The 24,871-nt window shown below is 30.5% G+C and overlaps 3 protein-coding genes across 6 annotated transcripts in view; all 3 read left to right on the top strand.

Annotated features, from left to right (window-relative positions):
- The window catches only part of LOC125076117, a 5,111-nt gene extending 1,333 nt beyond the window's left edge, over window positions 1-3,778 (top strand). Inside the window, exons 4-10 of the mRNA XM_047688082.1 lie at window positions 32-158; window positions 667-856; window positions 1,210-1,339; window positions 1,804-1,885; window positions 2,370-2,500; window positions 3,391-3,481; window positions 3,680-3,778. Of these exons, the coding sequence (XP_047544038.1) occupies window positions 32-158; window positions 667-856; window positions 1,210-1,339; window positions 1,804-1,885; window positions 2,370-2,500; window positions 3,391-3,481; window positions 3,680-3,762 (834 nt within the window). The 3' untranslated portion in view covers window positions 3,763-3,778. The remainder of the gene's footprint in view (window positions 1-31; window positions 159-666; window positions 857-1,209; window positions 1,340-1,803; window positions 1,886-2,369; window positions 2,501-3,390; window positions 3,482-3,679) is intronic.
- LOC125076114 (large neutral amino acids transporter small subunit 1) overlaps window positions 1-6,026 on the top strand; it is an 18,305-nt gene extending 12,279 nt beyond the window's left edge. The window contains exon 11 of the mRNA XM_047688077.1: window positions 6,016-6,026. The gene's annotated coding sequence lies outside the window, so the exon portion shown is untranslated. The remainder of the gene's footprint in view (window positions 1-6,015) is intronic.
- LOC125076115 (serine/threonine-protein kinase tricornered) lies at window positions 4,101-24,871 on the top strand. Of its 4 annotated transcripts, none has more exons than XM_047688079.1 (11): window positions 4,101-4,400; window positions 6,390-6,470; window positions 14,257-14,389; window positions 14,645-14,792; window positions 14,934-15,044; window positions 15,544-15,785; window positions 16,204-16,343; window positions 16,614-16,797; window positions 18,517-18,681; window positions 19,542-19,705; window positions 20,034-24,871. In XM_047688079.1, the coding sequence occupies exons 3-11, from the start codon at window positions 14,268-14,270 to the stop codon at window positions 20,147-20,149; spliced, it is 1,392 nt and encodes a 463-aa protein (XP_047544035.1). In that variant the 5' UTR covers window positions 4,101-4,400; window positions 6,390-6,470; window positions 14,257-14,267; the 3' UTR covers window positions 20,150-24,871. The 4 variants fall into 4 exon arrangements, with proteins under 4 accessions (XP_047544035.1, XP_047544036.1, XP_047544037.1 ...); XM_047688080.1 differs by having other exon boundaries at window positions 14,245-14,389; window positions 20,040-24,871; XM_047688081.1 differs by having other exon boundaries at window positions 14,245-14,389; window positions 16,626-16,797; window positions 20,034-24,870.

The following is a 24,871-nucleotide window of genomic DNA, read 5'->3' as shown; positions in this document are numbered from 1 at the left end:
ATAAATTCTATTCGTGATTTTTTTATTATAGGGAGCTATGTATCAGGAGGGACGGTTCACATGTAAAGTGCCCTATCTACGGTACCCAACTGTTTTGGGATACAAATATTGCATTGACTGGTACGCTGCTGTTGTTTCCACTAACGACACCTACAAAAGTAAGTTAGACGATTCTAAAAACATATATATGAATCCTGCCATTTTATTAGAAAACATTTTCGGTGGAATTATTTTTAAGGTACCAAACGTTAGATAGAGATAGGCAAATGGATCGAACATTGTAATTGTTACGATCTTCTGTGCCATTTCTTTATAAATTTTATAATTTTTATAATTCACTTTGCTATTGGCTCACTCTTCAATCAAAATGAAACACAGCAATAGTAAGCATAATAACCATGAAGTTCACCGATATAAATGAGTTTTGCCTTGCAAAAAATTCTACCACCAGTATTCGTTGAACCATATAGTTATTTATTTAACAAGTTATCCTTTTCTTTTGCTATATTTTAAACTTGGCCAATATAAAACGCACCTTAATGTCTATCTTTTGTTTCTATTGTAAATATATTTTTAAATGATAGAAATAGGTAATTTTAAGCAATTCAGTAAATGAATAATTAATCTTAATCCCAATTATACTAAATTATTTTCTATACGTTACAGCCACATATTGCGCTCGTGGAGAATCGGTTCCTAAATTTCATTACGACTATATCTGCGAAAGAAGAGACGTTAAAATAAAACGAGTCAATTTAACTGATCCTAATGAGAGATTCAATATACGTAACCCCGTAGTGCGACGGGCTGAGTATTATCGCGCTCCGTATGACATATTGAAGGCATGTCCGGATTGGTAAGATAGGCCTAATAATATATACTTTACTCCTCGTGTGGTTGAAATATCTATATATTCAAAACTGTAGTTAAAAATCCATCATTAATTTTATAATTTGCAACCAACTAATTGGTCTTTCGAATAGATTATTATTTATATTTCTATATTAGATCCTCAGAATATGCTACATATGTATATATAATTATATACATATATAGTATATATAATAAAATATATTGAAAACCGTAAGTGCAATGATTGATTTTTTAGTAATATTGTTTTTAGTTGTAAGAGGGAAACTCTTTGCTTTGCGAAGCATGTTTGGTGTGAAAATAAGGAATAACATTTATTTTCATTAAAAAAACGTTTAGGTATGGATGTAATCTTCGTATAGCCCCGGAAACATTACATCAGCCCTTGCCGACTGGCCTATTGGACGCTAACGAAACAGCTTTCGTTGGACATGGAGGGAAATACTGGCTCGCTCTTTATTATACACAGGTGAACATATTTAATGAGTATAACTTCTATACGTTTACAGCGACCGGACCTAGGGTTCAGTGTTTGTGCATTGGCAAACTTTCAAGGTTGCCTCATCTAATTTATGCGTTCTCTAAATATTTTTAGGAACAACACTATAAAGTATATCTAGCAGACAGTTTTATAAATTTGTACACACAATATATAATTTTAAAAGGCAACTTTCGTTCGTACTAAATGCGAGATCGTGATCAAGCCTTATTTGTATCGTTAAGACGATTGCCAGAATCACGAATATGACCTTTGCCTTTATGGGTAGTTATAATAGATAATAATTATATTTTTTTTAGATTTTCGAATAGATTTTGTTGCCTCTTTTCACAGCTGACTAAATTAATTGTGAAACTAGCGAGTTATTTCGAGTACTATGTTAGCCTACAAAACGCAAAAATAATTAATAATAATTAATGTAAAAAAAACTTTAGCTCTCGACGTACGCGGTTTATTTCCAAGCTCATGGTGAATATCCTTGGCAGTCCAGCAGACCGGTTGTGTCTATTGATAAGGGTAAGGCAAAATTTCATAAATACCATCAAAGATACTGTTATTCTTCATATCAATTGGAGCAAAGATTAAACAAAATAAATACTAATGCCGTAATAATAGAAATCAATATAATATATAAAATAATTATGATGTCAGCCGAGATATTAAAGTGTTCGATTGTGCTTGCAACAATAGGTGCAATGTTTATTCTGTTTCATAACACTCTGATAGCACGGCAATCTGAAACGACCGAAGAGAGTTCACGCTTTACGTAATTGCCGAGGCTCGCGATTGTTAACACTGTCAAACTACGGCCCGCCCGCCACTGAGAATTTCTTGACATACCCATGACTTCGAGATCTGCATACTCATAAGCTAGCCTAGTCTAGGCTTATGACACTACAATATATTTTACTGCTTTTATAAACGTGCAAAATACATTGAGTACATTTACTTAATTACGTCCCTTTATTGTAATATTTAAATTGAATTTTGTTATATTTAGGAGGTATTTGGGAACAGCTACTCAAAGCGAACATTGGTCCCGATATGAACCTGCATTATAATTTGAATGGTATCTACAACAGGTACCCTGGAGGTGTCGTTATGCCTGATCTTATGAGGAACGATGGTCAGGTAAATATGTTTTGTTGTAAAGAGTACACAAAAGTAAGTTAATATTAGATATTTTCTATCGGTTCTTTGTTATAAAGTACATTTCCACAAATTATGTATACACAAGAAGGTAGATATTATCTATTTTTTTACTTTTATTTCGAATTGAAATTTCCTTATGAAGTCTATTTAATCTATAATAATTTAAATAGTAACTGATTTTTTCTTAAATATTTATAAATTATTTTTATTTATATACATATTTCAAATATTAGATTTATAAAAACATTCATCCAATCATTTTGGATCTGCTTATCTATGAATCTATGATAGATAAGATCTTAAAAATCTATTGTTCTGAAAGGTTTACAATCATAAAATTATTGATATAAACGAGAAATAGTTGGCATTTTTAGATGAAGCCTAATGAGATCAAAATTATCCCTCAAGGAAAGTAAGAATTTATTTGCAAACACAGCTCCTTAAAATGTTACTATATCTATTGTTAACTAATAATTCCAAAGCATAGTTCGGAAATATCAGCCGTAGTTTAGATATAACAAGTATATAAATTCAAGTGTTATATCCGTCATTATACTTTATACAACGTTTAAATAAACCCACTTACAAAAATATCATGTACCTATAAATGATTTCAATATCGGGGCAAGTTGCATATGCAGTAAGCAAATACATCTTAAAGTATAATTGACTTTTACTGGTACTAAATCAGATATAGTCGAATTTTAAAATTATCATATAAATCCTACAAAGTTTCATCGAACGCCAATATAATATTGTTTTTATCGATTTATTCGTCATTATACAAAAATATACAATAATAATTCTATTTCTATCTAAAGAGAAGAGTATTAAGAGTATATTTTAATGAATAAACATTGATACTTTAGGTTCAACCAGCTAACTTTAGAACGGAAACTCGAGATACTGCTCCAGAAGATGTTATTGTGGGTAACGCTCACCTCTCAGCCGAAGGTCCAGGTAGAAATTAAGACATAAAAAAATATAATTTTATAAATGAAATCATATCCTTACTCAACAAATTATATTTTATATGTATTATGTATTATTCTAACTGCTACCGCATTATTTTAACACAAAAAGGGATTACGGTTATGATTCTCAATTATTATATAAATTATTAGTAATTTTTCTTAATGTAACATTTCTGTTTTAAAGGTGCTGAGCCAAATGCTGGAGAATATAAGTTTATTCACGACTCGCAAATTCAGCCAAGGTTCGAACATGGGAAGAATTTATAACATAATTGGTAATACATATAATAATTTGTTAGATAAACAAACAAAAATGTTTAATACAAGTAAATTAATTAAATGAGTTCAATATAATTATTTATGGACAAAAAATCTACAATTTGTTTTATTTACCTACTTCCTTAAGTTTTAAGCTATGTTATTGTCATTCTTAAAATACAACAATAATTAATATGGTCTTTAGTTTATCAACACCTATTATTTATAATTAAACTAGATATTCCCGTAATTACATTGTAATAAAAATATCTGTGGTCAATGTTTTTTTTATCTGTGAAATCGAATATCGAATCGTCTATCATCTGTGTTTCAACCTGACATTTTCTTTGTGCAATTTACTTAGATCGCTCATGTAAAGTCCCGTTACTTTACTTTCGTAATTCATTTAACAAAGGCATTTATTAACTATCTTCAACGGTGAACCACGGCTTGTGTCAAAGCCCGTGTCGGGAATCATCAAGCGCCGTGGAGTTCAGTGACACCGTTACTGAGTCGAACTTTGTGATTGTATTTTATCGATTTTAAATTTCTTGTGCAACACATTGTTTTTATGCTGTTTATTTATTAGTGTGGTCGGGTAGCTGGCGAACAAGCAGGGGGATTTTCGTGTGGAAGGTCCAAGCAAGGTGAGTCTAAACTACAAAGTATCGTCAGGCTCGAGGTCATATTACTACGTGCATTAGAAACATATTTAGTTATTGATAATTGCTTTGCAGTCTAAAAATATCTTAACGATTATCTTCCTTACGATAGGACCTAGGTTTTATTCCAGGTCACAATATGATAAAATGTTACATGAATTATTTTTGGCTGTGATTCATCTTGTATCAGCATTGTAACTGTTGTTGTACATTGTCTTGCTAGCACTCCTTGAACCGTGAAATTCACGGGTACTGTACAAGCATTCATTCTCCACTTTATTTTTAAAAATTGTACACCTATATAAATAAAATATTTTTACTTGATGCACCATAAAGTGAATATTGTGCAAGGAGTGAATATTCTTAATAAACATAAAATATTTTTTAGGTACTGTAGTTGTTTATTTATAATCTAGTACATAGGAGTAATGTGGAGTTAAAAGGTACATGTGTACAGTTGTTTATGTTAATATTGTAATAAAAACTATTAGTGTTATGACATATCATCATGAATAAGAAAATGTTTTAAGTAGATCACAAATAATAGTTAACAACAACAAGTACAAATTAATTATCATCACCTAACCTTAATAGTTGCAATTGTAATATAAATATATAACACAAAGTATGCTTCTAAGTCTAAAGTCTGTGTATGGTTAATCTATAAACCTATCTTATCTTCTATGTTAACTTTGAAACCGTTAAGAATTTGAATAGGTAAGTAAATAGTAAGTAAATACATTGTATATAATATACACCTTGGTTTGGAAATGATAGCCTTCTGACAGTTTTAATATATGAAAAATTGTAAACAATTATTAATAAACAAAAACACACTAAGGTTCTTTTAAGGTTAATATTTTCTTTTCCTGAGTAGTGGTAGGTTTTATTTTTACTATCAATATGTTAGTATAATGCATTTATATAAAATGAAGTAATTTTATTGTTTGAAATGATATATATATCTAATCATATTCTGGTAAAAGAAATAATAACATTGTAAAAGAAACATTCACATATTTATACAAACATACATAAAATATTTAAACAAAAGATATTTGTTATTCTGATTTATTCATGAAACAATATGTATATAGACGACATTTGTATATACCCATTATTTAAGAAAGCAATTAATCACAAATTGAAATAACTTGATTGGAATCATTAGCCATTACAGCTGCTGATATGACATTACATTACATTCAATACTTTAATATTAAGAGTACAATAGTGAGATGAATTACACAATAGAAATATATAAATAGATTTTATGAACATCTTTGAATAATAGTCTTAAATTAAAACCAATTTCATACATTGAGTGGTTCATAAAAATAGATGAATAGAGAATTGCACAACTATAATTTATATCAATAAAGATTCCATTGCTAGATCATCATTCATCTAATTTAGTATTTTTCTGTTTGTAAAAAGCATGTCATTTACTGAGACCACTAAACTAATATTTTATAACTCAAATAGGTTTATTTTCATCAAAGTAAAATGTAGAGGTTTGTTATCAAAGTATTAACAGGAATTTATATATGTTATCATTTACATGTTTCAAGAACCACTTAAGTTTTTTATATTATTTTAGCTAAGAACGGAGTATTTATTTACTTACTTAGGGAAAGTTATTAGTTACATTTTTTGTAATTAAAGTAGATACCTATTACTGTTGTGGTCACATTAAGAGCTACCAAAATATTATGATTGATTACAGTTATGACATTAAATTGATAGCATTAGAAATTATAATCATGAATGATGTAATTATTATATAATGTGTAAAGTATATCTTTATAAATAGAATAATAAAGTTTAATTTAAAAAAAAAACATATGTGTTTTTATAAATAAAAAGCATAAGTTGTGATAGTAAATAATTAGATCTATTTACTTACATTTTTTAAATTTCTTATGTCTTAAGAGTTTCAGTTCTTGTTTCAATTGAGAATATTTTGTTTTTCAGAGTAAGCCGTGTCTTGGGGTAAAAGCAACCCGGGCACTACGGTGGCCCCTGACACCCCAGCGCCAGCGCCCCAGCCCCCGGGTAAACTACTTTTATTGTTATATGTATTATAAATTTTTAGCCTGTTATATTTGAAATATAATGTATCCATAGGCAGTTTTATGACCAGATACCAACAACTCAGCAGTGTCAGTGCCTAGGTACAATAGCAAATGCTAGGTATTATAACAAGCTATATGCATTATCAACGAGTACCCAACCTGTTGATTAGACTTGTTATGACCCTTATGCCATAATTACACTGTCCAATTTACGCCTTCTAATCAAAACTCAATAACCTATTGTTATTTGATTGACATCCACATCCATATACTTGCTGTTGACACTAATTATGTTCCTGTGATTATACAGTAAGGTAGTTATGAGATAAATTATCAGTTATATAACAATATGCATCGTAACATACATAATTGACAAATATTCTTTTAAATAAAATGTTATAAATTTAATATCATAAAGAAAATTTAACATTATCTCATGAACTTCTAATAGTTATAACATTTTTTATTATTAATATAAAATAACGAAGTAATTGATAAACATATTTTTATATCAATTTATCACAATACATTCATTTGCATGCAATTTCTCAAATTATATTTTCTATAAAAAAATTATTCACTAGTTTGTGTTGTCAAACTGGATATAATGAATGGAGAGTATTTTGTAATGTCATAAAAATTTAAAGTATAATATAGATAATTTATAATAAAATGAATTAGTATGGTATTAAATAATCGTTTTTTATCGCTTTAATAATAATCGATTATTGATGTATTGCATAAATCTCATCATATTTTTAGAAAGATATATTAATAAATTGTAGGATTTCTTTGTAGATATGTATCTGTGGGCTTGTCTTCCCTTTTTGTCATTAAACCCTTTTTGTTGTCTTTAACATTGTGCTTTAAAATAATATCACGTCATTGAATGACTTCACTTATTTCTACATGATATAACTTATTTTAAGCTGAGCTAAGAATATTTAAAAATATTAAGCGATTATTACTCGGACATAAGTGTACAATGGTTAAGATTTATGAGGAAGCTCCTAAAAACAATGACATCATAACCTTGTACTCGCTTCTGTTTGTTGGTTCACTCAATAAACACGTTCCAATGAAAACAAGCAATACGTATTATGTAAATAATGAAATATGTCACGATTCGTTATATCCATACTTACCAAAACCATTCAATTTATTTTATTCAGCGCCAAAAAATTGCTTTACATTGCCACTTCCGCGTTACGCTTGAATGTTCAGCTATTTTTATCTGAATCGTAATATGGCATTGAAGATTTTTTCTTTTGATTAAAGAAAGAAATAAGTGTTATTGTTGATTTTTTTTTTAATAGAATGGACTTATGTTACTTATATATATATATATATATACTTTGCTAATGTGTGTATACTAAGTGGCCTACTGTAGGCCGCTATTTTTTCGTCGTGCTTTCAGCTATGACAGTCTATCATAGAGATTGGACAATATCTACTACTTTGATTGTATTGTTTTTATTTCTTATTCTAATGAAATAGTTAAAATTACACGATTAATTGGCTACATACGGCAACAATATATCGTAGCGATTACTTAGATATGTGTAGTCCGTTTGCACAGTTTTATCGACCGTGTGTATCGTTGCAAATCATTTCGTTTGCACAGTTGATCGGCGACATCTGCATTTTCTATTTGATAAATCTTTTTTGATTGCGTTTGCACAGTTTCATCGACGTCAGCGTAATGTGTATGGCAGCGTCATTCTTTCGCTCAGTTCAAGGTCATGTCTGTACAAAAATATGTCTAAAAGGCCGCAAAATATTATTAGTAGGAGGAGTTCATCGTCATCTTTTATTCCCGATGACATGTTTCACGAGAGTTCATGCGGATTAATTGACTATCGCCGCAGATATCGGTATCGTGTGAAATGCAAATTCGAAACGTTTTAAGTAACATTTACCAGAAAAGATTTGTGCAGTACCTAATCTGTATTTTTTTTTACTTGTAAAATTTTATCTTTATTGAATCTAGCCTAAGTTTTATCAATTAAATCATAATGCGTTCTATAACGAACTCGCTTGACCGAACACAAATTTAGTCGACATTAAGCTGCCAAGTGCAGGTCCGCAGCAGCGCACGATTGCGCACGACTGCGCGCGTTTGTCACGCTTCATGCAACGTAAGTGTAGCTGTAGTAGTTGGCAATCTTAGTAGACCAGTCATTATATGCATTTGGAAATGCAAATGAACCGAGAAAGCTGATTTTTGGTTATGTTGTGGGGAGGGCTTAGAGAAGCTTACCTTGAAATAGTCGACCTCGATTTCCTATGTGCCTTCGTCGCCATCTTGAAAAAAGGGTTGAATTTTTTTTTTTGTCTATAATGATTGGACTATATAAATAAATAAATTAACATATATAAGAATACGTCTAAGAGCCGAGATGGCTCAGTGGTTAGAATGCGTGCCTCTTAACCGATGATTTCGGGTACAAACCTAGGCAAGGACCACTGAATTTTCATGCGCTTAATTTGTGTTTATAATTCATCTCGTGCTCAGCAGTGAAGAAAACATCGTAAGGAAACCTGCATGTGTCTAATTTCAACGAAATTTTGCCACATGTGTATTCCACCAACCCGCATTGGAGCAGCGTAGTGGAATATGCTCCATACCTTCTTCTATTTAGCTTATTTAAAAGACAGAGATAAGACCTTTTATCGTTGATCTTAAAATAATATGTAATCTGTATTTTAGGAAACTATATTAAAATGATTGTTAGTTTAGTTTAGATTAGATTAAGTATCTATATATCTATGGCTGAAAGCCATATATTTGGTAAAAATAAAAATTGATAAAATATGCTTTAATTGTAATGGATTGTAGTTATTGTCTGATTTTATCAAAATTATTATTGTAAAGAAAATTTACACTTAATGGACTTGAATAAGTAATTAATTAAGGACTTTAAATGTGACATGATTTTAAGTTGTTAACTTAAAGAAATTATACGTATACAATTTTCTCTATTTATAATATATTGCGAGAGTGTCACTAAACCGACAATTATTTTTATAATGTTATTATTGATTGGAAAAGTCCAATATAGAAATAAGATAAAAAGTCTCTAACCAGACTATTTTTCTTTAATCGTATTCATTTATTTTACAGTAACTATTGAATATATATTTATGTATGCTTGTTAGCTACCAGGTACTGTACATTATTTTATTTTAAATATATTATTATTTCATTGTAATGTAATCATATATTATGTTTATATCTGCCTTGTACACCCCTACCTCTTTCTATATCTGTTTCTTTCCTCTACCCTAAGGTTGCCTGGAAGAGATCGCTGTTCAGCGATAAGGCCGCCTCTTGTGCATCTTTCTTAAATGTGATTCTACTTTTTGTTTACTGGTGTACAATAAAGAGTATTTTGATTTGAATATAATACTATTAGTATACTGGTAACAAATATTATTTTGAATTTAGTTTAGTTGCTATAACTGTCACAAAAATACAAATTAGTTAATATGATCCCAGTAGTCAAAAATAAATATAAAATTGTAGGAATTATTGTCGTAGAATAAATTTATCTGAGCTTAAATTTGATTGGGTCTTGCAATTAATTTCCGTGCATTTGCCAATAAAACAACAAAGTTAGAAGCAAAATTAACAAACTATATTGCCTATAATAATTTTTTTTTTTTTTTATTTCATATAAGTAATTTTCTATGTTAACTGTGTAATAAGATAATACTTAAAAACATTGAAACTATAGTTACGAAGCAATTTTTTAATTATATATATATACAATAATTTTAAGTTAATGTCTATATATAATTACACACATATATATATATATGTATATGTTTAAAAACGCCCTTTTTCGCCCGTGTATTATTTATAGCGAATCTTTGGTTTTGACACACTTTCGTTATCTACACTTGATTTATCTATAGAGTCGTAAAATAAATACGAAATTATTTTGTTTCATATCTAAAAGTACGCTATATCGATATGTACCTACCGTTATAAGAGTAATACTTGATTCTCTATTGTATAATTATCGTCAGCATTAGCAGCAATCAACCATATTCATATGACTACGTCACTTGTAAGACGTGGATTTTCTCGAACAGAGACATTCATAAACGGTAGCCATCTTATGTTTTTTTTTCTGTTTAGGCTATCTTTATAAAAGCGCTATATATATTTTTTTTACTTCAAAAAAATAAATGAGGGTTAAAACGTGTTTATTATATAATTGTACTTTTGATGTTTGAATAAGTTCCGAGTTTCGTTGGTACTAAATTTGGAATAGAAAAATAATTCGACCCCGCGTATTTTGGACCTCTAATTTAAATTTCATTTAAATTTCGATTGTGTGCATGTATTGTAACAAATGTGATAAATACGAATATATTTTAAAAGATGAACTTTTGGCAAATTTTCAAAACGCCTTAATAGGCAAATATAATGAAAGTACATTTTAACAAATCATTGCCATAGATGAAAACAATTAAAAAAAGATATATATTCCGTAAAATGTACCATAAATAAATATGTTACCTTTTTTAGTATGTATAATTCAACCCGAGTTCGTACGGACAAAATTAAAGGATAGTCTAATAAAAGAGATGACCAACATATAAACAAATTATAAAACATTCAGATTTGATATACCTACAAATTCGTCTTATCAAAAGCTCCGCGTCTTTTCAAAAAGGCATTTGTTAATATCTTCTAATAATTCTTCAGTTTCGATTTCAAATTGTAAACGGCAATTTTTACTAACAGAAAACGCTTCTAATCGTATTGGTATTTATTATGATATGTATTACTAAAAAAATAAAAAATCTGGATAATGTTACTTAAAATCACACGACTTTATGTAAACGTTTGGCTACAAAAATATGGAACAGGCTACCCAGAGCTACAAATATTCCGTGAAATATTTGTTAATAGTCTAAAAATATATTTCATCAACAGAGTAGATGAATGAAGTTGGTTATTTTAATATCTAGACATATTAAGATGAGTCATCTCGTCAATTTAAACTTATATATCTACTAGAAATTGACAATTATGGCAAGTCTAGGCGTATTCTGCACAAACAAAGTAACGATATCTTTGTGCAGTATAAGCTTAAAATAATAATAAATAAATATGACTCATTCTAACTTTTGTGTGTCATATCTTATTTGGTCACGTCGTGTGACAAGTGTAATCGAACCTTTGATTTACATCACTTGATTTAACCGAATTACTTTGGCAATATAATTTTGTAATGTCCACGTATTGTTATATACTTTCGCGTATATTATTAAGTTGCTACTTTAAAATATAAATATAAACGTTGAATAGTGTCAGAAACCAAGATGAATCGTGTAATTAATAAAATGATTTATTTTCTTACGAAAGTTATAATGAGAGAAATGGATTTTATTCAAATAACATAAAGTGTTCCCCGGGGATCTCTATTTGGACCTTTGTTATTCGTATATTATAAAATACACATTACATTATGAAACAATAATGCTAGATTAACAGTATATTTTATGCGATCTAAATATTTTTGTATACTCCTTGCAAAATTAAGATCTCATGCCGCATCGAATAATTGATTACACTTAGCTTAAAGTTTATCTATTACAGTAAACTTCAGTAACTTAAACTTAAAAATAGATTAAATAGATTCGACTCGGGCAGAATTTTATAAAACTTGCAGAGGTTTAGGTTCATTTCAACTAAATTCTGGTTACAGAATGAACATATTTTTTTCTCACATTGTTTTCTAAAAAAGATTGGCTAAAAAAATCAATACCATAAACAAAATTTAAGCATGTAATAAAATAATATGTTATTATTATAAATAAAATAGAAAAAAAGTTACGTATATGTATATATCAATGTCAAAATTTAACGTCACTCTCTTAATAATGCAGCTTTACTTTGTGCAAGCCCGTCTGGGTAAGTACCACCCACTCAACAGATATTCTAACGTCAATCAGCAGTACTCAGTATTGTTGTTTTCCAGTTTGAAGGGTGAGTGAGCCAGTGTAACAACAGGCGAAAGGGACATAAAACCTTAGTTCCTAAGGTTGGTGGAGCATTGTTGATGTAAAAATTGGGTAATATTTCTTACAGCGCCGTTGCCTATGGGCGGTGATGACCACTTACCATCAAGTGGCCCATTTGCTTGCCCCTTTTCCGATATCATAAACTATTTTACCATTATCCACCCATATTCCGTGTTAGATGGGTAAATATGGGTGAATTTATTTACATCTAGCGGTGTAAGTACAAATCGCATATTCAGTCAAAATTTCTCATAATTATTTTATATGCAATACATACAAATCTTAAATGTCACTCAAATAGTTCGTTTACTTTAATCGCTTAAACAATTTTTTAAATGTTAATACTAGTTTTATTTAGACCGTCTTCGCGCATGAGATTTTTTTACTTTACATTGACATTTTACATGATAATTTGTTAAAGACAAAACCGCAACAAATGCTGCTTTGTAGTGTATAATGTAATATTTTTTTTAATATATATAATTTATAAAAAAAATATATATCTATATATAAGACTGAACTTTATCGTATACTTTTATAAAGTGACGTTTCACCGTTACCAGTGATCAGTTTAATGCTGTAACGGTACATTACAATCTTTCGTTTGTTCGAAACGGTTATTTTTTCGTAGCATACAATTTATTGCCTTTTATGACGTAAAGCAAATGTAAAGCATTTAAATTATATTAAAACCATTAACCATCTTTGAATTAAATTTTGGTCATTCCTTTCATTGGTCGTCATTTGCATACATACGGTTTTATGTGTATTTATTATGATTTAAAGCGCAATAATCTATTTTTTTATTCTGTCTGTTCATACTATTTCGAACATATTTTTTTAATTTCAATTATGTATTTACATAAATGTTTCTTGACAAAATGAAAATCATATAAGCCAGGAATGCGGGGCGTTTTTAACGCAAACTCGGATGCATGTAAACCGCAACAGTTTCTAAAAAAATATACACTTATCGGTGGCAATCAATAATAAATATGAATTATTTTTCATAAAGGACTTGTGGTTTAAAAATGGGAAAAATGGCATTGTTTCTCCATTTTACTAAAAATATTTAGCTTTTTCAGTTTATGTTGTTAAAATTTTCATTATCATATTTATACGTTTCATTTTATATATAATAAACATAAACAACAGTTTTATTTGCGATACTCGATATAATTGCATAGAACACGTTGTAATTATGTTAATTCTATGTGAAATTCAACTGTGATAGCAGCTGCAGAATGTGACATCAACTTGTTAATGTGGTTTCAGTTCGACATCACTACAGTCCGTATTTGTTTCTTCTATTCTTGGGAACACTCTCTGATTTCAATAAAATTATGTCATTCAAAATATCTCTCCATTGCTTTAGAGCCTGCTTCCCTAACAGCGTACAACATGATTCTAGACAATATCCAGGCAACCAAGAGCCAGAACATTCTGGTTGGTTGAGATTTTTTTCATAAATACAAACCTATGGAAAAGGTTGATGTTGCTAAGATAAATAATTAATCAAATTATTATTAATATTTTTATTTTATTTACTTTTCTTTTAATGTTTAATACAAATCCAATTTAATCAGCTATTAATGAAATTTCCTCAAATATGTGAGCTATAGTGAGAGTATATACACCAGATATACTATTTTGATAGTTTTAGTAGTTTAAGTGTATCTGTGCATTGCCTCACAATAATCAGAGTATAATTACAGATGTTGTTGCAGGGGTGCTGGAAATGACTGGCACCGACAACATCCGCTTCAGCGGGCACACCCTCGACAAGGCCACCAAGGCAAAAGTGACCTTGGAGAACTTCTATACGAATCTCATCACACAACACTATGAGAGAAAACAAAGGTACGTTTCGAAGCGGTGACGTAAGTATTAAGTATACTTAATCTATAAAAAACCAGTACCGATTCGAATTAGAAAACTAAATATGATATACTAGGTATAAATTTCCTCTCGGCTCTTGTGTGCGGCTAAATAAAAAGTTCTCAGTGATCTGGAAAGAATTACCTTAAGAAGGCAATGGTAAAAACGCATATCAAAAAATATTATTGATTTATAGTAGTACTCGCAAACAGCCAATAAATTCTTTTTTTTTATCAGACTTGAGAAACTTGAGGAGTCCCTCAAGGACGAGAGTCTATCGGAGACTCAGAAACAGGAGAAGCGTCAACAGCATGCGCAGAAAGAGACGGAGTTCCTAAGGCTGAAGCGTTCTAGGCTTGGAGTCGAGGACTTTGAGCCTTTGAAGGTTGGTTGGATATTAAAGTTTGTTTATACACAAATACAAAAAATATTTTTGCTTTCGTCATGTACTTTTAAATTTTTTCTCTACTTGAGAAAAAAAGGTCCTAATAGATTTTATTAAAATCTTAAATGCTCTCGTCAACAGGTAATAGGTAGGGGAGCGTTTGGTGAAGTTCGACTAGTACAGAAAAAGGATACCGGTCATGTGTACGCCATGAAGATACTCAGGAAAGCAGACATGCTTGAAAAAGAGCAGGTACATAAATTAAAAATGAAAATCGTTTGTATAATAATAAGAAATATATTCGCTTAAGGATTAAGCATCGAAAACACTAAAATAAGCAATATTCACCGAAAATGATGTGCGCATAAATATGCGGTCAGACAAGATAGTCTGCAGCAATGAAATGAAATTCCTTGGTCCGACATTGTTTGGTCGCGTAGGGTATTTGAAATCCGTCCTTTGTAAAAATACGTCTATGTGTATATACCAGGATTTTGACGATGATATATAACTTTTATTCATTTTATATTATATATTCCAAGTACCTTTTTAAATTAAATAACTAAATTGCAAAGAAGTGTACGCATAATATGAAGAAAAAGCGCTGAATGCTAGCATAGCAAAAAATGTGCTTTTTTAATATTTTTATCATATTTTTTTTTTAATGAAAAGCACAGTATTTTTTATTCGAAGTTAATCAGATATAGTTTTCTTCTATGCGAGTGATCTAACGAAATTCCTTAAACTTTAGGTCGCTCACGTCCGAGCTGAACGTGACATACTAGTCGAGGCGGATCACCAGTGGGTCGTGAAGATGTACTACAGCTTCCAGGATCCAATGAACCTATATCTTATTATGGAATTCCTCCCAGGAGGCGACATGATGACATTACTCATGAAAAAGGATACCTTGAGCGAAGAGTGTGCTCAGTTCTATGTAGCTGAAACCGCTCTAGCTATCGACAGTATACATAAGCTTGGATTTATCCACAGGTTAGTATTTTATCTGACGTGTATTTTGACCAATAAGATCTAGAGGAACGCTGGGTTCCTATTGGTGTAGTTGCTAAATTCGACTTTACTGATTGGCTTGTACTGCTGCAGATCCGGTGATTCCAATAGAAAAGTAATCGTTGTTTTGTCAATATATTCTCAGTAGTAGTCTAGAGTAGTCGGTTTAGCTTACACTCATGCCTCGGAAATCACGTAATACCTCTTTAACCAAATTCTCTTCGGTTGTATCAAAAAATAGTCCCATTGAAATATGAGATTTCTCCATGACATCATGCGTACATGGCTAGTGTTTTTAATGCCATGACTGAAATACGACCAGAAGTCATATTTACTTAATAGCATTTAGCGACTTGCTTATTATACGTTATTAAATTATATATTTTGTTTGAATTTACAGAGACATAAAGCCAGACAACCTGCTACTGGACGCTCGCGGTCATATAAAGCTGAGCGACTTCGGTCTTTGCACGGGCCTCAAGAAAAGTCATCGCACCGATTTCTATCGAGATCTCTCTCGAGCTACGCCTTCCGACTTCAGTCAGTATTAGTTTTTCTATCATTTTATATAAATAAATTGCACACAAGAATGCACTTGGGATACATTATTCTTTTTTTGCGAAATTAATTAAAGATTAGGTTTTAATCAGAATTAAAATATTCAGATTAAAATCTGAAAATTTGGACCCATTGTTATTAATGTTTGAAATTTATTGTCTATAAATATATTATTAAATCATTTTTTGCGATAACCTTTATTATTGATTTTTAGTGTCCTCTTAGAGACATGTTACTTAATATATAGGACAGATTTCTTTTCAGTATCGACGTCATCATCAGCGATGGACTCAAAGCGTCGCGCCGAGTCCTGGAAGCGGAACAGACGAGCGCTCGCGTATTCGACCGTCGGGACGCCGGACTACATCGCACCGGAAGTGTTCCTGCAGACGGGATACGGACCTCAGGCTGACTGGTGGAGCTTGGGAGTTATTATGTGAGTAATTTTAATAAATAAACTATTCTTTGTTAGAAAATTTCTTTAAATGCCGTTTGAATTTTTGTTGTGTTAATTTAAATATAGTTTCTTTTTTTTGTTTATTTAAAATTGACGGCCGTCAAATAAATGGAATGGCAAATTGGATCTGCGTATTTCGGCGTTCAGTCTTTCGGCTGTGCTTATTATGCTACGAACCGTTTAAATATATTGACGAAAAATAAATTAACAATAAAATGCAACGCTATATTAAATGAGTAATTTAACAAAACAAATATCTATGCAAAAATAATGTCATGCGAGTTTCTAATGACGTATTTAACAGCTTGTGAATCTCTCACGCTAGGTCGGTAATTACACTGATTGCGGGTCATTTCATGTTTTCATAATTAATATATTTCATGAAGTTTTCTTTGCGAATTTATATTACTGTTTTTTCCTTACTTTGCCTATCTTGTTGTGTTTATTTTTTATAATGTTGTTTGTTTATTTTGTTGTGTTGTTGCTTTTGCGAATTGCTTCGTGACGTCACATATCAGAGAGGTTGCTGTTTTGCAGTGTAGTTTATTTATCTGGAAATTTACTTATATGATACGGTTTAATTTTGGCAAAATATATATTTTAAGTTATATATATAATTCTGCATATCATGCGAATGATAAAATGATCTTTTTATATGATTATATTAAAATAATATAGACCAAGCTGCTGTGCTGAGTGAAGTTTTATTATCAACAATAAGTTGAAATGCAAAATAAAATTATATGTAATATATTAGAAATCCTTTATGCAATAAAAACCAAAAATGATGATGAGATGTTATAAACATCGTGTCCCCGTGAAGCGTTTGCTGTCTTACTCTCATAATATGTTGAGACTGCTATCCGACTCGATCGGTGAGAGCTTGGCGTAGCACCAACAATTCTGAGTATATTAACACTTTAGATACAAAATTATAACTATTATATCCTCTTGACTTCCTAACTAAGCTGGGCATAATATTATAGTGCAAAACTTCGCAAACACAGGTGCACTCTCTGTTCCCTCACCCTCACAATGCTATAGAACAAATCCGATACGACCGAAAAGCGTTTAGACTACTAGTTCAATTACTAGATTTTGGAGAATATTTTGTCACAAAAACTTAATATTGTTTTATCGACCCGATCTGGAACTGTATGCCAGGACTTTGGGATCTGCTGTCATTTATCCAGCCAATAGACATACGAGACAAACAAACTATAACAAATACCATACAAAAGTTCAGTCAAGTTTTTTTTTTTATTTATTAAATTAAACTTGTTGCATGACCATAGTGCTTTGCGGTGTATGTAGGGTAGAATACAATGTCAGTTGAATAATTAATGCTATAATTATTTATTTTGCAATGCGATACTATTTAGAACGATAAATAATATTGTTTTGATTATTGTTTCAAGTACAATTCCATTGTGAAATAGGATGTAGTTCGATAGTTATAGTTTATATAATTTATTTTTTGTATTTGACCGTCGTTTATTGCAATGCTAATTGAAATATCTACATGATAAATGTATTATGTTTCGATATTTATCCGCTTAAATTTAAAACATTGTATATATAGTCATGGTTTTTAGAGTTAAATTATTATGGAAAAGGAACAAAATGTTTCAATATGATTGTAAGAATTTCAACTATTCTTATCAAATTTATTAATTAATAAATAAACTTTGAACGCAGGTACGAAATGCTGATCGGATATCCGCCATTTTGCTCCGAGTCGCCTCAGGAGACGTACAGGAAAGTGATGTCTTGGCGGGAATCCCTTACTTTCCCTCCCGAGATACCGATCAGTGAGGAGGCCAGGGAGACAATTCTACGCTTCTGTTCGGAACCTGATCGCCGGTAAGATCGATATAATAAATAGATTTATTTATTTTTAGGTAGGTAGGATATGGGTCATTTTTTGTTAAGTGGTAACGTTCGTTCATAGAAATACATACAGTAATATGTTCAAACTATTCCAAATATCGTCAACGCGCTGTCACCCCGTATCGAATATGTTTGCCTCGTAAAGCAACTGCCCCAAACCCTTAAGAGGAATATAGCAAATAAAGTATGAATATCGGCTTAATGATCGATTCTTGTTTATAAATGGAACTTGCGAAATCTAAATACAATATATTTATTGAACATAATTTAATTAGTAGTTTAATGATAATACTTGTACATAGGGAAATGCTATTTTCTCCAAAGATCAATTCAGAAATTTTCCTTTTAAATAATTTTAAAGTAAAACATTAAAAACACCTTTAGATCCTTCTATTACTATTTTTAATTATACCATGTACTCGTAATATATAAAAGACGACAAAATATATAACGATATATTCCCCCTTTTAAATAAGTGAGAAAATAATTCAGTTTTAATTTCCCTGCAAGAGTACAGTGCACAATAAATTATGCTAATAAATACTATAATTTTTAATATGCTTATTTAATGATTACATTTTTTATTAGGTTTACGTAAAATAAAAAAACACATTACATAAGTGAGAAAATGATTAGTTTTTTGGTTGTAGTATAAATTAATATATTTCCTTGCATGCTATACCAAATCCAGGGTTACAGTATACAATAAATTATACTTATAATATCTGTAATTGTTAGTAAGCTTTTTGAGGGTTATCTTTTGTTTGTTTTATTTTCTATTGGTTACATTTATATGAACAAATGTTTAGATAAGTAAAACAAAATATTTGCAGACTTGGTTCACAAAGAGGCATTGAAGACGTGAAGTCGGTTTCGTTCTTCCGCGGCGTGGACTGGAGTCACGTCCGCGAACGCCCCGCCGCCATTACCGTCGACGTGCGTTCCATCGACGACACGTCCAACTTCGACGACTTCCCCGACGTCAAACTCGAAATACGTGAGTGTGATCGTTATAAGTGTTAGCCTCTGGCTTTATTCTTGGTGTAAAATGCACATAAATATGTGCATCAATATAGTGTAAATTCATTATAAAGATAGACTATAATTAACATCTTATAAGAAGTCAGTTTTAATACAAAAACGTAATTAATTTTACAAAACAAACTTAAGCTATTAAAATATAATTAAAATGATAAAAACAATTGAAATATAAAGTAAGGTAGAAATATAATTATATGTATTGTTATAAAATAGAAGCTTAATTATTTTCTAATGGATAACATGTAATCTTTTTTGTCTTGGACTTATTATTGTTTTATTTCCAGCATCAGCGCCCATATCCCAGGAGGGTGAAGTCGCTTATAAAGATTGGGTGTTCATCAACTACACGTTCAAGCGGTTCGAGGGTCTGACGCAGCGCGGGACGCCTACCAAGAAATGAGTATGAGAGCAGCCTGCCCCCAGACCGGTGTACGTTGACATACCCAGTGACCGTACACCGATCAAATGTTGCACCATTGTATAAGTTCATGGACACAATATTCATATCTCCATTGTCTTTGTATATATAATTATTGTCTTTGTCTTTCAATATTATAATTTGTCTATTTAAAAGAAATTAATGTAAATAATTGTTTCGATTCTGTTGAAATTAATTTCTTCGATAACGTTTACTGAAGTTCGTTTTTATTTATTTATACAACGTAATGTACCATTTACAGTGGAGATTGATGGTGTAGACTTATAACCGAGAGAATTACCGCGGAAGTGCAACATTAAGACTTATGATAATAGACAGTGTACTGTCATATATTCGGCTTACAATTAGTGATTCCTGGGTAAATTGTACATACCAAATTCTTAAGTCGAATGTATGTGTGTCAATGTACCGGTTGTTTGTATAAAGTTGAATGAATCGAAGGGTACAACTCCCATAAGCGTAGAGCATTATATCAAATGAAACTTGGCCCCGTCAAAATGAATAGTATTATGTACTAGTACATGACTATTACAAATGCAATGGAAATTATATTTAACCGAGAAATATATAGATATTTTATAAACAATTTACTATCTCTAAAACAACGATGTTCAGATTCAAGGGATCAGTTCGTCCGCAGAATAATAATAAATTCAAGAGTATTTTTTAATATTTAAATATTAATTATGGAAATACTATTTAAAAATCCTTGTAGTTGCTCAAAATATTTGATCTTTATAATTGTACAATAAATTCGAAGTATTATTTCTAAAATAAATCGAATCGCACAATATTTATATTTTTAAATTCTAAACAAAATCTTAAAAAAGAAATTGATTATATATTTACATTAATAAATATATTGGAATTAAAAAAGTACGCAGTTACTTCAATATTTTTAGCACTTTTTTTATTTATATTGTTATTGATGTGTCTTTACTTGAAAGGATTCTCGAATATGACGAACATGTATACTTATAAACAACGTTCTGATGATATCGCTTAAAGGGAAATCGTTTGTCGTGAAAAGCTGAGTTTCATTTGAAGAGTTCTTTGCTCTGCGCTTCATGTAAAAAGATATTACAAACAGGCAAATTATACCGAGTGTGTATTACCGAGCTATTTAAGCTCCTAAATTACTTCTGAGCTCACCCAGGCAAAGTTAGGTTCTTCATTGTATTTGCTCATATTAACATCCATTTTTAACGAAAATGGTTAAACTAGTTCGTAGTGTGTACATTCGCGTTTCGCTTTTATTATATATTTATTTCTATACGCCAAAAATTACATAGAAATTCCTTTTTGAAATTTAGAAATGCATTATATCTTGCCAAGTAGTTATTTTATACTCACGAGCGAGCACTGACCACAGGTCGAGCGCGACCCGACCAAACGCATGTCCTAGCGTCTTTAATACTTATGACAGCATTCGCATTTAAATAATATAATTTGCTATGTATTTAAGTAAATGTAATTTTGAAATATACAATTTAGTAATGAATCTATGCAATACTAAACGGATATATTGAATCATTGAACTAACATCGAGTGGAATACGATTAACATTTCTCCAATATCCTCGCCGATATTTCAGTGTATGAGAACTATCACAAAACGAGACTTTAAATCGATTTTATATTTACTAGTCCAAAATGAAAAAGCGACATCGTGCTATTATCAAAAATGTTTGTCCCTATAGTGAAGTATTCCAATCCCCTCTACACAGATATAACATTAAATGTTTATACAAAAGTATTTATGTATATAAAGATATAATGTATTATTGCTCAGAATGTGTTGGTAAATGAAAATGCAATAGAATCCGTCCAAAACTTGAGTTACTATCGAATAGCAGGTTAATGAAATAAAATTATAAATTATATGAACTTGTAATTATTATTAATTTCGAAATAAATCCTTATTTAATATAAAAAAATATTTATTTTAGTAGGGACAAACATTATTGATGAAAAATATTTACTAAGTATACAAACAAAATTGCATTATTTTATTGCACGAATTATATAATTTGCGAAAATTAAATGAACTAAAGCACAACGAACTGTATCGTATTAATTCTGCCGGATGATTATTCATTTTTCATCTTGTTCCTGACTGTAATATGAAGTTACCAAATGAAAATAATGAATTCAATGAGTTGAATGTAGCGGAATAATGTTATTTGAACAAATTAGAGCTTTTAATCCTTTAAAATAAGGTATAATATTGATTAAAGAAATGTCTACGAAATTGTCTATCACATTAGTATTACTGTACTTCCTAGCTAAAGATTAGCGCCCTATATTACTTAGTGGTAGTTCTTGCCTGTAGCGTAAGTACAAAAGTAAGATATTTTGGATTTCTTCTGTCGATTGAAATACAGCCATGGAAGGAAAGATTGCCGAATTCGTCTGATCTTTTAATTTCTGACGTTGAAGACTTTTCCACACTCGCTGACAATTACATAACATTTGTTACTTAATTGGAACTGACGAAAATCGATATTTGCGAATAATATCGTCACTGTCATCACACAATAGTCCAAAGTATAAGAGATCTATACGTAATATTTATCTAAAGATTATTTAATAACGTAGATTCCTTACCTGTAACGATATTGAATATGAGAATTTATAAGTAAGTGCGTACACAACGGTCTGTTCGAGAAATGAACTATGTAGATAATAATTAACTGTTTATTGTTATACAGTAAGCACTTATAAAATACCTTCAGTAATGTAAGACAATTTGTCGATGTGTGCGGACAGATCATTTGTAAGGTCGTTATCGTGAAACGAGCCTAAGGTATTGCAAAGAGTTTATGTAAGATTATTAACGCATGTACGATCGAAGAATATTACATGAAACGCTAACTGGCTTACATAACATACATTGGCATGTATTTACTGTTTTACGTAATGTAATATGAATGTCCATTCTATGTATTCTGTATATCAGTGTTCCCGGATGATGACTTGTAAAGTTAAGACTTTTTTTTTTGTATAATGTCCTATGTAAGCATACAATCTGTACACGTTTGTACGAAACCTATTCCTGTTTTTATTTCGCTTTGATAATTATTAATGTAGTGTATTGTAGAAACATTTGCGTAGTTTACTAATAATATGAAATCGATGTTGTATAATTTCTAACTGTATCATTGGATTATTTTCATTTTAGAACTAATTAATTATATTATTTAGTTAAATTATTTAGTTAGTTTGATAGATGTATTCGCGTTTTATTAGTCGCGTTCTGTGTACGACGTATCGAATTAATGTTCTGTGTCGAAACTGAGATAGATAGATAGATATAATGAGTATTGTTGATTGTCTTACAGTGGTAAAATTTACATGGTATAGAAATTTTGACATTATCCTCAATTTAAATAAGGTTTGAATTAAAATATCCTTGAGCTTACAGTAACATTAATAGTATCACCGATCTATCCTCAGTGTTGTCCCATAGCGTTAACGTTTAAACATTATCTGTGTAAGCGAAGGTTAATTATTAAGCTGATTTCGAAAGTTTTCCGATATGTATGTGTTGTAGGATTAAGGCATGCTGTTATATGGAACGCTTACGCAGTTTTGTTATTTGATGTTTTAGGGAGACACAATTATGTAATAGCCTATAGTGGCTTTAAGGTCGGGATGCACCTGCGCGGTCAAGCAAACGGTATTCTCAAAACGAACATCCGTCGACCGTCGACAGAACGAACCTTTTTTCACTCAAGATCTTTCACTTATATAATCTCTTTACCAATGATAAATGTGAAATTTATTTCACAAAACAATACTATCCAAGTCATGTTCGTCATATTATGGCTTTATCACGTGCAGAAACCATTCTTATATTGTACACTTAACCTCGCAGGTTTGTCCGTAGCTTTAGGGCGCCCGATTAAGACCAAGATACTATTTGGTCACCTGGATATGTAGTGTTTGCAAAGTATTTGTAAGATTGGCTTGACGATTTTTCAATCGCTTATCAAAATCAACTTAATAAACATATATTATTAAAATTAAATTGCAATTTCACAAGTTTATTTGTTAAAACTTATTTATTTACTTAGTTAAGATGAAATCAAGTTAACGTAAGATATTTGCTTTCTTATAAACAAAATTATTATGTCATTATTTCGTTAAAACGAATTAATTTAAAATACTTTGTTAGTCCAAGCGAGACAGTAATAATAAAAGCGAGAGAAAGATAATGTGATATCTTCGCTACGTATCCATGTACAGTCGGCATAATAATGTTTATTACCTATGTTACGTGCACTCATTACAGTTCAATGTTCACACTTTCTATGGAATATTATCGCTTCGGTGTGCAGCGGCCACGGTCGCTTGTTTATTCATTGAATTTAGATGTTTGCTTTGTTATTGTTATTGATAAAAAAAAAAGAATTATTTAATTTCTTAAATTGTAAGTTTTGAAAATATTTTGTTTAATACTTATTGTTTCTTCCATGTGATTTAAGAAAGTGGCAATACAAATAATCATTAAAGCGATGTGATTTTTTTTTTACTTATTTGTTATAATCGTAGACCAAAAGGTTTTGTTTCCTCCAGTATTGGCACACTGGACAAACTTACCTGCTATAAGTGCAATATGGCAGCGACTGTTAGTGCACTGGATTGACGTATCAGATAAAAGGCTTCATTAAAAATACTTAAT

Source organism: Vanessa atalanta, chromosome Z (genome assembly GCF_905147765.1).
Source record: "Vanessa atalanta chromosome Z, ilVanAtal1.2, whole genome shotgun sequence".
NCBI lineage: Eukaryota > Metazoa > Arthropoda > Insecta > Lepidoptera > Nymphalidae > Vanessa > Vanessa atalanta.
The sequence above is the reverse complement of the archived record's forward strand: the minus strand, read 5'-3'. Positions and strand labels throughout refer to the sequence as shown.

What these genes read in the sequence shown, in the direction of transcription:
- LOC125076115 (XM_047688079.1), top strand. Translation starts at nt 14,268, where the DNA reads ATGACTGGCACCGACAACATCCGCTTCAGCGGGCACACCCTCGACAAG. An exon ending in CACTATGAGAGAAAACAAAG is followed by an intron (nt 14,390 to 14,644) that starts GTACGTTTCGAA and finishes TTTTTTTATCAG; the next exon opens with ACTTGAGAAACTTGAGGAGT. An exon ending in AAGCTTGGATTTATCCACAG is followed by an intron (nt 15,786 to 16,203) that starts GTTAGTATTTTA and finishes TTGAATTTACAG; the next exon opens with AGACATAAAGCCAGACAACC.